This window comes from Phoca vitulina, unplaced genomic scaffold (assembly GCF_004348235.1).
Source record: "Phoca vitulina isolate PV1807 unplaced genomic scaffold, GSC_HSeal_1.0 scaffold41, whole genome shotgun sequence".
Lineage (NCBI taxonomy): Eukaryota > Metazoa > Chordata > Mammalia > Carnivora > Phocidae > Phoca > Phoca vitulina.
Genome location: NW_022589744.1, coordinates 1507133 through 1521510, shown reverse-complemented (window position 1 = coordinate 1521510; position 14378 = coordinate 1507133). Strand labels below are relative to the sequence as shown.

Here is a 14378-nt window from a genome sequence, read left to right as displayed (position 1 = left end):
CACCATCACATCTAGGACTCAGTGTGAGCACTAGGTGGCTTTGGCCAGTATTGGGGATATAGCTTCCGGTCCCCTCATTCTAATGAAACTGGTGTTCCACTTTCAGGGCAATTTGCAGGCCCCGGTCAGGGTGTCAGGCCTTGGTGTACAGCCATGTCCACTGCCCTGGTGCGCTTCTGCTCTCCCCAGCCACCTATGCTTAGCGCTCGGAGTGGATGTTGTTCTGAGCCTCGGCACCTGCCCTAACTCAAAAGGCTTTGTTTGTCTTCCTGGGTAATGTGTCTTTGACTCAATAGCTAACCTCTTATCACACCAAATTACACACACTCAAGGTACATGTGTGAGGCAAAGACATACCTAAGCCAAATGGAGGGTAATGTATCACGTATAAAAGTGACTGCTAATGTGCAATCCAGGGTTAGTATTATTAATAAGATCAGTATCTGTACTTTATTTCAGTTATAAATTTGTTATTTCTTTATGTTTCATTACTATTAAAGGAGTCCCACACTCTCCAATTACTGCTCAGTAAGTTACTTCAGGAACGAAAAAAGGAAAAGCAGTCTATGGAACCCTCCAACTCATGGTGACCTATAGATCAAATGTCTGAGAGCCCACAGTTAAAAACACAATGCCCTTCCCCCCAGTCTCAGATGAAAATAATCTAACAAATAAAGACAAAGAAATAAGATATACCAAAAGATACTATAACCTAAAGATATATATATTTTTTAAGTCCAGAGCTAATCTTAGCTATTTACATAGTTGGAATTTTAGGATTTTAAATGTTAATTTCCTCCTTGAAGTAAATACTTGAATGTTTCAAACCAAAGTTATGATAAAGTGAAAGAGTGCTTAAGATTCCAAGTTGCTGACAGATACACACTGTGGCTGGCCCCTAGCCTGAGCCCCTACCTTTAAGGGAGCCACTCTCTAATGACTGGACACCGTCTCCTTAAAGGGCCTCAGGGGCATATCCTGTAAGGTTCTTCTAGGGTTTTATTTTGTTTTATACCTAACTCAGGACGTTCCTCCTTAGGTCCTTGCCCATTTCATTTTTCTATGGACCCAGAATCAACATGCTGACTCCTCGTGAAAATTCATTACATAATTAAAAAGATAAGTCAAGTTCTCGATTTTTCTTCCTTAACTTCAGCAATTGATTTTTTTTTTTTTTAAGATTTAATTTATTGATTTATTTGAGAGAGAGGGAGGGAGGGAGGGAGGGACAGAGGGAGGGAGGGAAGCAGACTCCCCGCTGAGCAGGGAGCCTGATGCGGGGCTCAATCCCAGGACTCCAGGGTCATGACTTGAGCCGAAGACAGACCTTTCACTGACTGAGCCACCCAGGTGCCCCAAATTCTGATTCTTTTAAACTTTAATGTAGAACATTTACTATTTCTCTGATTACTTTTGTCATTTTTTCTAGGACTTCACCTCATTCCCTATGTTTCTTTACACATGTAGGGACCAAAGCTGAATGAAAAGAGGACTACCATGGCTAGAATTTTTAATTACTACAATTACAGAAAACTTAAAGCAACTTTTTTTTTTTTTTAAAGATTTTATTTATTTATTTGACAGAGAGAGACATAGCGAGAGAGGGAACACAAGCAGGGGGAGTGGGAGAGGGAGAAGCAGGCTCCCCGCGGAGCAAGGAGCCTGATGTGGGACTCGATCCCAGGACCGTGGGATCATGACCTGAGCTGAAGGCAGTCGCTTAACCGACCAAGCCACCCAGGTGCCCCTTAAAGCAACTTTTCAACTGCAATTTAATCACTGCAGTTCACTTACTTGATAAGGTTCTGGAAAGCATAACCATCTGTCCATTGTTCAGTAAAAGAAGCCCCATGTCGAACGGTGGTAAAGTGGCCCAATCTCAAGCGGTCTTGCATGCTCTTATCTCTACACGCCATCTTTTCTTGTTTTGACTTAGGGGAAAGGACAAATAGAAAAGAACTTTATTCTCTGATGAGAACTCAGATATAGCATGGTGTTTACTTTCCGCACTATACTGATCAAAGTTTAGTAACTGGCTGACTCTACATGGTCTTCAGGAAGTACCCTAAAACTTTAAATAAATTCTCTGTATTAATGGAAAAAAGTGGTTTCCTTTCTATAAAATTAATGAATTAAAAGCTAAAACAACATTCTCCTCAGTATCTTTGACATCAATAAAATAACCTACTTCCCTTTTGTCAGTGCTCCCTGTCTTTTTAACAGCATTCCAAAGACTTCAGCAGAAGCAATCACCAATCTGTTAGAAACCTCTAGTTTGTAATAATTTATTTCATTAGCAGTACTGATATCTTTCAATAGACTATAAATATACTAGGGATATAATAAAAAAAATTTTCAAGAAATAGTTACTAATAACTATTAAAGTCAAGTCACAGCTAATCAATTACTCTAATAAAGGAAACAACAGCCAATTAAAGCAGTTGCATACAAGTGTATGTCAACTTAACTTTTTTAAGGCACAAATTATCACATTATTATATATGTAAGTTACTCCAATTACCATCTCTAAAATGGAAGAGTAACTATTACTAAAGGTTTGCAGTAGTAACAGGATATGCACTTCAAATGATCGGATGAATGTACGAATGGGGGAGAGCGACACTGCAAATAAATTCAACTAGGCCAAGCTGTCCCTGTCCAATCAACATTCCATTCCAAGCAAGGCACAACCAAAAACAATGCCCCAAATTATCACTCTGGATGCTTGGGCCAGTGTCCATGTAAGAAAGAATTCTAATTGTCAAATCATAAGGAGTCTTCTCCTAAAAAGCCCTACTTTAAAATATTTTCATCTCAGGTAAGGAGTGGGGAGCTACAGCAATGCCACACCCTGAGCGTCCGGGGACGCAGGGTTCAGGCCACCCCAACACTCACCTTTTCTATAAGGAGTTTCTTGCTCATTGTCACACATCGATTTAATCGTTCTTTGTACTTTTCTAGCATCTTTTGCTGCTCATCAATCTGCCGCCTCAAATCACAGTTGGCCTTCAAGGGGAAAACATTTTTTAAATTAGCTCCAAGGAAGACAGATTAAATACATCAGCAGCTTTTAGGGAGTCCAAACATAATTTCTTATTGCTCAATCAAAAGCAAAATTAAGGTTCAAAGAGCTAAGAGTAACCAGATTTAAAAAACAAATACTTCATTCCTTTAGTCTCTCTTCATAAACTTATCTATTTAGTAAAGATGAATTGTTTCTACAAGTGGGCACGTTTTTCTACTGATCATATTTTACTCCTCTCAAAAGGCAGTTACAGGTAAATCTAGTACATCACATATACCTAAACTGTCGCAAAATAAAAAAACCTACAATTAATGAGATGTTTAAAATACATTCAAAAGGTGATTAAGCACTTTATAGCACTCACAAAATACTTACAAAGGATAATTAAACATAAAAAAATTACAGAATTTTTTTAAAAACCACATAATGTTCTTATGTTCAATTGTTTTTGTTTTTCTATTCTTGTTTCCAAAGAAAAAGAGACATGAATTTACATAAATGTTTCTTACCAGAGAAGCCAGGCACACCCATGCCCGCATAAGACAGAACTAACAAACAAGATGAATACGAGGTCCCGGTTCTCAAGAATGCCAGAATGTAAATACACAGTTAATTTAGCTGTGGTCAGGAGAATGGGCTAAATACTTTGAAAAAGTCAAACCTCCTACAATAACAGAGAAGGGAAGAACCACTAACCCAAGGTCAATTTTGACTTGCAATTTTTAAACTTATTCTTGTATTAACAAAAGATCTCTACTCTTTCAGGAAATAAATGCTACTTTATAATAATGTGCTTGAGTTGTGAAAAAAGATCTGGCATTTCCCAATCAAATGATATAAGTGTTTCTGAAACACTAAAAAGCACAAATGGAAGATATTACAGCACACGCAATTTCTGAGACTTTACAGCCTCATTTTTAAAGTGGCCCATGTACAACAGCTTCCAGCTCCAATTTCTACTCATATGTATAATTTCTATCCGTTCTTACAGAGTTCTATGGACCACTCTATCAAAGGCAAAGTGCAAGTACATTTGGGTAGATGTGACTAATTCATAATAAAGAATCTACAGGGTCCCTGGCTGGCTCAGTTTGGTAGAGCCTGCGATGCCTGCTCTCAGGGTTGTGAGTTCGAGCCCCATGTTGGGTGTAGAGATCACTTAAAAATAAAATCTTTAAAAAAAAAAAAAAAAAAAGAATCTGTAAGACAAAGACTATGTAATGTTTACATAAAATTCAATCTCCTTTTGGAAGGTGAGGATTCCCTTAAAATCTATAATCAAATGTATGGAATCAAACTCTGGCAGCTTATTTAAACTTTTAAGAACTCCAGGGGAGCCTGGCTGGCTCAGTCGGTAGAGCATGCGACAACTCTTGATCTTGGGGACGTGAATTCAAGCCCCACGTTGGGTGCAGAGCTTACTTTAAAAAAAAAAAATTAAATTTTAAGGGGCAACTGGTTGGCTCAGTCGGTTGAGGGTCTGACTCCTGATTTCAGCTCACGTCATGATCTCAGGGTTGTGAGATTAAGTCCCGTGTCAGGCTCCGCACTAGGCATGGAGCCTGCTTAAGATTCTCTCTCTCCCTCCCTTTCCCTCTACCCACCCCGCCCCCCCACCTCTGCTTGTGTGCACACATACTCCTGTGCAAGCTCTCTCTCTCTCTTAAATAAATAAAGACTTCAATAAATAAATAACAAAATAAAATACAATAAAATAAATTTGATAGAGAGAGAGAGGGAGGGAGAGGGAGAGCACAGAGCGAAAGTGAGGGGGAGAAGCAGACTCCCCGCTGAGTAGAGCGCCCAATGCGGGACCCAATCCCAGAACCCTGAGATCAAGACCTGAGCCGAAGGCAGACACTTAACTGACTGAGCCACCCAGATGTACCAAAATACAATAAAATTTTAGCAACTCTAAATTTTTGTGGTTTTCCAGCACGAACAACTTTGTATTCAGGTTTAAAACAGCCCCTGCCTACAGCCTCCTGATGCAGCCTTATCCAACATCTCACCAAAATGGAAAAACCCAACGAACCAACCATGCCTGCCTGAAAGGAGACGTAAGGAGCGCTCATTCCCTGCCCCTCCAGATCAGAAACACAAATGCTAATCAACTTGGAAAATGTGGCAGCTGCTTTTGGTGTCTTCCTTTTTGACGCCTCCATTTCTTTGGTATTGTTCTACAGCCAAAGAAAAGACTACAACCTTCAGAAAACAAGGGAGAAAAAGGCGGGTAATGGTGAGTAAAGGGAACATACTGTTTCCTAGAAAATGAAAGCAGTCATTTTTTTAAAATTCAAAAAGAGTACTAAGTCAGGATTCAAGTTTTTCATATACTCCATCTTCTCCATCTTAACAGTCGGCTGAAGAAAAGAGATGAGCCCATGATCCTTTTTCAGTCCAGCTGAGCTTCTCTGGACAAAACCCTGTCAGTCCTGAAATTGGGCTAGGAGCTTTTTAAACCCCCAGTCTACCTAATTAAAACCCTGGCAATTCAAGCAGCACCCATATGAACAAAAACAGGCATAAGAGCAACCTCAAGCAAACACATGTGCTAACGAGGGAAGACGGAAGGTAGGTGCTGAGTCTAAATATGCCTCTCCTCGCTGAAAGATGGAGCAAAGGAAACAACCAAAACACAGACCTAAGTAGAAATATTTCTGAGTAAGGAAAAGAACATCAGCTTGAGAATGATGAAAATGATCTCCCTAAAGAATCAAAAGAACATTTTAGAATACAGCTTGTCATATTCCATAAAACACAAAAAGACATGGTGTCTATGAAATCAGAGCCAAAAACCATAAAGACTAAGAAAGTGAATTAGATAAGGGGAAAAAGTAAACTAAAAATGTAAATAACAGAATCAAAACTGACAAAAGATACAGTAAACAGCAGAAAATATAAGATAAATTAATGTTTAATGAGATAGAGAAAAGAAGGTCAATCTTATTAAATAAGACTTGAAGTGATAGAAATAAGGGGAAGAGATCAGGGGTTCAAGCTAGAAACCAAGGAAGAGGCCAACGTAAGACAGAAAGAGGCAAAAATTAAGCATAACCACACACTTCCAGAATAAAAATTTAGAGACCCATGTACAGATGTACCCTGGCAAAATTTTTTGAAATACAAAAATAAGGGGAGAGAGTACCTATAATCAACACAAAAAACAGATTACAGTGTTTGTTCCTTTGGTCACGGTCTTCTCAGAAATAGTAAATGCTAAAAAAAAAAAAAAAAAAAAGTAAAAGGTGCACACACATGTATGTATGTGTGTCTTACAATAAGGCGGTGAAAGGAGAAGGCTAACAGGTTATGACACAAAATACCTTTTATATGGGAAGGCAAGAGAGAGAATTCTCAGATCTACAAGGAAACAAAAAACTTAACACTGAAATATCCTTCTTGAAAACTAATTACTTAAAATGTATTCCAGTCAACTAAAAGAAGACAAAAACTATGATTTAAAAAATATACTGCCAATGAGTTTAACAAACATGTGTAACTAATTATTGTAAATTAGGTCATAAATCTGCTTGTAATATAAGAATTATTCTTATATAAAATGTTAAAATAATTTAGTAATAATAGCCTAAAAACATCAGATGTTATTCAGATAGGGCTTATGGTTTATTTTTATTTTTTTAAAGATTTTATTTATTTGACAGAGAGAGAGACAGCTAGAGAGGGAACACAAGCAGGGGGAGTCGGAGAGGGAGAAGTAGGCCTCCCGCCGAGCAGGGAGCCCGAAGCGGGGCTTGATCCTAGGACCCTGGGATCATGACCTGAGCCGATGGCAGACGCTTAACGACTGAGCCACCCAGGCACCCCCGGGCTTATGGTTTAGATATGTGCTCAATTCCAGGTTTTATACAGGAGGGAGTCAAATACACTACTTTTTGATTTTGATTTTGATAATTACAGACTAGAGGTAAAATCTTCTGGAGGGAGATAATCACAGTAACTTTTATTATCTTTATTAATAAACATTACTATTATTGTTAATAAACAAAACCCTTTCTTCAAACCATCTTACCCAATAATAAAGAAAAACTGCAGATCCCCACCCATCTGTGTCATGGGAGCCCTGGAGGTTCCTCCAACAGAACCTTCAGGGCCCCATGGAGCCAGCTGGAAAACTACTGCATTAGTACAAATGATGATCAAACCTACACCTTCTAAATCACTGGAGAAGATAAAATTATTAATCAATTTTATTTATACATCAGTAAGACTTATTTATATATGCATTTATATATGTGTATATATACACACACTACAAATGGCTCAAAATTACTGAAGGAAATGTACCAAATGTTTTACTTGGTTAATGGAATTATGGGTGTCATATTTTTCAGTATTCTCTAAATTTATAAAGAGCATATACTGCTTTTATAATAAAAAAAAGGTTTTTTATTTTTAAATTTTTTTTTTAAAGATTTTATTTATTTTACAGAGAGAGACACAGCGAGAGAGGGAACACAAGCAGGGGGAGTGGGAGAGGGAGAAGCAGGCTTCCCGCTGAGCAGGGAGCCCGATGCGGGGCTCGATCCCAGGACCCTGGGATCGTGACCTGAGCCAAAGGAAGACGCTTAACAACTGAGCCACCCAGGCGCCCCAACAAAGTTTTTTAAAGAAGGGGTCAGTCAATATGCTAAATTGCATATGAAAAATATCTTTTTAAAATATCACGGTGTATTTCCTAAAAGTATCTTTTAAATTCCAGATTAGGTATTTTTGAAGTTTCTCTTGTAAGCACAAAAACCTTTAGACGAATACTGATATAAAAGACACAAAATGCTGGGGTGCCTGGGTGGCTCAGTCGTTAAGCGGCTGCCTTCAGCTCAGGTCATGATCCCAGGGTCCTGGAATCAAGCCCCACATCGGGCTCCCTGCTCAGCGGGAAGCCTGCTTCTCCCTCTCCCCCTCCCCCTGCTTGTGTTTTCTCTCTCGCTGTTGTCTCTGTCAAATAAATAAATAAAATCTTAAAAAAAAAAAAAAAAGACACAAAATGCAAAAGCAGGGCTGAAAAGTACCTATGAAATAGTTTTAAATTACAAAAACTTCTCTGGAATAGAAACAGTATTTTATGTTGTTTCTCACAGTTCCAGATGAAACACATACTCCATGTATCTATTTCTCTAGTATATATTTAAATATTAAAATCCTACAACATAAGATTTCCAATTTAAAGATAAAGCTTAGAATATAGGTTTGATCCTAGTTCCTACTAAGATTCCCTCAGATTAAAGGAAAATATCCAAATGTTTATTATTTGTTATTTGGTTGACAGTAATTATGATATGTGCATAATCCAAATATACATAGTATCAATCAGTGCTTGTTATAAAATCTCTTACCACATTTTAATACTTACTCTTAACAAATCATCTATTCTTCCCTCCTTCTTTTCTAAGTCAGAATTCTTACTGTTTTCTAGTGCAGATATTTTTTCTATTGTGAGGTCAGACTATACAAAGAGAAAACAAATTAAGATGAGTCTCAAAATATTACATGTTATCATACTTTTCTCATTACTTTTCTGGGGAAAAAAAGCACTTGCTAACACAGCCTGGAATCACATGGCTAAAGAAATTAAATCTGCTTTTCTCAACCCATTCTTTAAGCCTTATATTTTGCTACACCTGCACTTCAAACACATGTTAACTCTGGTATCAAATATATGAATTCTCAAATGATTGTGCATTGAGCAATACAGAAACATACTACTCTAGAAATGAAACTAACTGTGAATAGAAAAGGAGTTCAGAGGAGAGAGGACCTAAATCTCTAAAGAACTAACATGCCACCTAGTGGAAACAAAGAACAATCAGAAGGGGAGAAATGAAGTTTTCTGAATCAAAAGTCTGGTTCAACTGTCCAAAAGTTGCTCATTCAAATAAAATTAAAATCTACTCCTGAAGACTGTATAGCTCTTAAGATTTAAGAAATTCTCTTAAATTGCCAAGCATCTTGTCTTGAAGGTAACACACTGCCAAGAGGCTTCAAGAAAACACAGTGTACTTATTTGGCTAGCTCAACACTACAGAATGGAGGATGTATCCACTATCCTTTTCAGATACTAACTTTGAACGTTCACAACATTCCCTAAATTAAAAAGAGTTTCTGAAAACTCTTTACGGAGGAAATTATGTTCGTGTGCCACATGTTAAAGGAGTCTAGTTAGGTCTTGTCAAATAAGCAGGTACAAGGAATAAATTAACTACTTTCATAAAGTAGGGAATTAACATTCACTGAAGTGTATTAAAAGGCTTGCCCTAATAAGCATTTTGCATACATTGTCTGAGAGAACTAGAATCAACCACATTTTACAGATGTTTTGTATTCAAGAACTGAGGCCCAAAAAGATAGTGTAAGTTGTAGAGCCAGGATTTGAACCCAGGCCTAGAGGTCTCCAAAGTAAGTGCTTTTTCAATACCATGCTACAGTATAAGCATTTCTCTGCAACACACCAGAATGGTAAAGAAACACCTCAAAAAGTTAAAGCACCTTCCAAAAGACTTTAATACTCAAAATACAAGTTCTGAGTAAAATACACACAAATAATCAGGTAAGGTCGGAGAAATAAAGGAAAGACAAAGAGAGGACTCACAGATTTTATATGTGGTTAGCATTTATTCCTAAGCACATCTTTTCCTCTGTATATTGGTCACCAACCTACCTGGGTCTGTCTGTGCTGGATGGAGATCTGTTTTTGGGAGCTGCCGGAATGCTCTGTGTTGCCAGATCCCGTAGAGGAGGGACTGTTTTGCTGAGCCTGTAATAAAGGTATATCAACCAATCACTAGAAAGTTTTGCATCTTTCTCCATAGACATTTGCTGTTTCACTTTGTTTTTTAGATTTTTTATTTTTTTTTAAAGTAATCTCTATACCCAATGTGGGGCTCAAACTCACAAACCTGGGATCAAGAGTCACATGTTCCACCAACTGAGCCAGCCAAGCATCCCCCTCCACAAACGCTTGTATGAATGCAAACAATTATATAAAACAAACTCCTTCTGATGAAAGTCAGAAGTCAGGGCCATATAGCCAAGATGAAAGTAAAACAATTTAAATGAGAAGCAAAGTTTAACATGATAGCATGGATCATGTCCCTGTAAATAGTCTGAAGTATCAAGTGTGCCCAAACGAATTTTTAAATATGTAAATTAAAGAAAATTAAAAGTTATTCCTGTAATAACATGTCTTTTTCACTTATATGGCAACATGCCTTTGTCAGAAAAGGCTGATGAAGCATCCAATGCCCAGGGGATGCCTGGGACTCTGGGCAGAAAGAACTGTGAACTACTATTCAGAATAATCTTCTAAATCCACACACATTATCCATGAACACACAGTCGTCCAAAAATCCAGGATGATTTCCAACACTGTCACTTGGATGATCATAACTTTTATACACAAGTGATAGGGCATTCTAAGGCATCTTAAAATTTGGAAGGCTTAAGTCTCAAAAGAATTCAACTATTTAGGAATATATAATCATACTCCCAAAAGTTCTTTTACTTTTTTAAGATTTTATTTGAGAGAGAGAGAATGATGGCGGGGGGGGGGGGCGGTGCACGGGGCAGAGGGAGAGGGAGAGGGACAAGCAGACTCCCTGCTGAATGCAGAACCAGATGTGGGGCTTGATCCCAGGACCCCAAGATCATGACCTGAGCCGACGTCAGACACTTAACTGACTGTTCAACCCAGGCGTACCACCCCCAAAGTCCTCTTAAAAACAAGACTAAACTTAACATGATACAACCCATCACAGACATAATTGGGAAATACTGGATATTCTGAGGATTATGGGCTAATGGCAATACATCTACTGTTACCATCTATCAGAGAATGTAGTGTTTCCACATATGTGAATTTTCTGATACTTTCTATATATTCCTTAACTATTTCTCTTATTTTTTTAAAAAGATTTTATTTATTTATTTATTTGAGAGAGAGAGAGAGAGAGAGAGAGAGTGAGAAACAGCATGAGGGGTAGAGGGTCAGAGGGAGAAGCAGGCTCCCCGCTGAGCTGGGAGCCCGATGTGGGACTTGATCCCAGGACTCCGGGACCACGACCCGAACCGAAGGCAGTCGCTTAACCAACTGAGCCACCCAGGTGCCCTATTTCTCTTATTCATTAACATTGGACCAATGCTATGCCCACTACCTACTGAGTAACTACTGTCCGCTAACTGCTTCACTGTGATGGTCACAGGCCAATCCTTACAAAACCCTATAAAAGTTATTATTATTTCCATTTATAAAGAAAATGCAAATCAGAGATATTAAGCACCTCTGCAGGGTCAGAGAGCTAGTAAATGGGAGAGCATGAATTAAGGGCTACCTGTATCCACAAGAACCACTCCCACGAGCCACAGCAGACCGACTAGCTCCCATTAACAATTAGGGATACTGTCCCAACCAGGCCACAAGCAAGCTAATAAGCACTTCATACACATAATCATTCTGAAGGCTCACAACAGCCTTGTAAGTAGGGTAGGCAGTATTATCTCCATCTGTATTTATTCATTCAACAACTGCTCACTCCCTATGTCTGAGCACTATGTTGGGTGTTAGGGACACAATGACCAAGTAAAACAGACATAAAACCCACAGGCCCAGTCATTATTCTGCCTTAATAAAGCTTACAATCCTGGAAAAGATTTTTTTTTTTTTTAAGATTTTATTTATTTATTTGAGAGAGAATGAGAGAGCACATGAGAGGGGTTAGGGTCAGAGGGAGAAGCAGACTCCCTGCCGAGCAGGGAGCCCAATGTGGGACTTGATCCAGGGACTCCAGGATCATGACCCGAGCTGAAGGCAGTCGCTTAACGAACTGAGCCACACAGGCACCCCCTGGAAAAGATTTATTAAGCACTCAGTAAATATTTATTGAAAGAAGCTGTTAAATAATCATATAATAAACACAAAATTCCAACTGGGATAAGTGCTATAAAAGTATACAACAGGGCACATAATCTAATCTAGAGTCAGGGATGAATTCCTTGGGAAAGTGGTATCAGGGTTAAGATTTGAAGGAAATAAGCAGTCCAGGAGAGCAGATGATCAGATCATTCCTGGGAGAGAATACATAGGTGAACACAAGGGGAAGGGAGAAGACTGATGTGGGTGTCAAAGAAGTAAAAAATGTGAAATCAGTCTCAAAGAGGTCGAGCAACATGCACAGCCTGTAAGTGCTAGAGCTGTGATTAGAGCTGCAGCGAAGTCCAAATAACTGAAAATGTTCTTCACTCTTCCTATGATGCAGCAAAGCTTTTTTTTTTTTTTTAAGATTTTATTTCTTTATTTGACAGAGAGAGACACAGCGAGAGAGGGAACACAAGCAGGGGGAGTGGGAGAGGGAGAAGCAGGCTTCCCGCGGAGCAGGGAGCCCGATGAGGGGCTCGATCCCAGGACCCTGGGATCATGACCTGAGCCGAAGGCAGACGCTTCACCAACTGAGCCACCCAGGCGCCCCAAGCTTTTTTTTTTTTTTTTCTCTTAATAGTTAATAAGGGTCATCATTATGAACCTCAAGTGTTATACTGAAGTATAGGAGCATTATCTCCTTCAGTTATCATTAGATTGCTCTTACAATCCTCTTCTTTTAAAGTGTATTTCTAAACAAATATGACTGTTAGAACTATAATTATAATAAGAGCCAATAAGCACATGACTGGGGCACCTGGGTGGCTCAGTCCGTCAAGCATCCAACTCTTGATGATCCAACTCATAATCCCAGGACCCTGGGATTATGACCTGAGCCGAAGGCAGACGCTTAACGACTGAGCTACCCAGGTGCCCCTGCAAAGATATTTTTAAAATGAAATCATAATAGCACTAAGAAACAAGACAGAGTCATGGATCAGAAATATTTTAAAATTTAAAATTTTAAGAAACATTCAAAAGTAGTTGGCTTCAAATTGACAGAAAAAGTGAAATAAAGAAATTCATAGCTCAAAACATCAACAGTGAAACAGGCTGGGCCTTTTCAAGGGAGTTCCTGAAAAGCTTTTATACTGAGACTTACATTTGCAAAAATCAGGAGTACGTATGTGACAATTACCACACAATTTAAAACCTATAAGGTCCAGTAAAGGTCCCCTTGATCCCCCCTTGCATACTGAGGGGCATGGATACTACCACTTCTGACCCCAGGACAAAGCACAAGAACAGATGTCTTAAATAAAGCTGAAAAAAAAAAGTAAATATTTAAAAATGAAACAAAAGTGGGAGGGATGACTCCTGGTATGAATACTGTGGCTTGAGGAAAAAAGCAAAGAAAGTACAGTACCTCCACCTTCCACAACTGATACAATGGAGAAAGAAATGGAATGTACTTAGAGAGTAAAAGAGTCTACTCATCAAAACAAAGCCCTCCTTATTTTGACATTTGTAGAAGAGCTGGTCTTTCTGCCCAAAGTTTACCGGACACTCAGAGCTCACAGTCAGCCCTCCCACTACTTGGGAAGCAGCACTATGCCACTTGGACAGGAAAAGACATGCCAACAACCTCTATTAACCACCCTAATTCATTCAACTAAAGCCAAACACACATTTTCTTTTTTTAAAAAAGATTTTATTTATTTGTCAGAGAGAGAGAGAGAAAGCACAAGCAGGCAGAGTAGCAGGCAGAGGGAGAGGAAGAAGCAGGCTCCCCGCTGAGCAAGGAGCCCAATGCAGGACTCAATCCCAGGACCCTGGGATCATGACCTGAGCTGAAGGCAGACGCTTAACTGACTGAGCCACCCAGGCGTCCCCAAACACACATTTTCAAGAAACCAACAGCACAAAAGGGAAGATCCAACAATGAAAAGACAAAAGATCCAAGAGAAAACAGATAATTCAATAAAAACAACTTTAAAACTAAAAAGTTCAAAGAGGGCCAAAGGATACTACAGCTATAAAAATGATAAAACAGCAAAGAACATGAAAAATAAACTTAACAAAATAGATTATCAAAAATTTGAAAACTGAATAGATTAGCTAAATAATAAAATGAACATAGTTGAATACAGAATCAGTCATCTGGAAGACAATGTCAAGAAAATCTCTCAGAAGATAAAACAGAAAGTCAAAGCAGGAAAGAAAAGTTAAGAAACATGAACAACACAGAGGTTCCAAAACAATCTATTAGACTTTCCAGAGGAAAAGAACAAAGAAAGAAATAATCAAGGAACAGTAAAATAAAAATTTCTGAGGTAAAAAGGTATGTTTTAAGAGTAAAAAAGCCTACTACAGAACAAGCAGCATTAATGGAGAAAAAAGTAGTGGAGAGACTTCAAGAACAAAAAGATACCACATGATTATCTCAACTGATACAGAAAAAGCACCCAGCACACTCTCATT

At 38.6% G+C, this 14378-nt stretch overlaps 1 protein-coding gene across 7 annotated transcripts in view; it reads right to left on the bottom strand.

Annotated features, from left to right (window-relative positions):
• Positions 1-14378, bottom strand: part of TLK2 (tousled like kinase 2) — a 121081-nt gene that overhangs the window by 36838 nt on the left and 69865 nt on the right. For all 7 annotated transcript variants that reach the window (XM_032429934.1, XM_032429935.1, XM_032429937.1 and 4 more), the window contains 4 exons: positions 9705-9800; positions 8400-8492; positions 2896-3006; positions 1795-1931 (listed from right to left, as the gene is read on the bottom strand). In XM_032429934.1, the coding sequence (XP_032285825.1) occupies positions 1795-1931; positions 2896-3006; positions 8400-8492; positions 9705-9800 (437 nt within the window). The remainder of the gene's footprint in view (positions 1-1794; positions 1932-2895; positions 3007-8399; positions 8493-9704; positions 9801-14378) is intronic.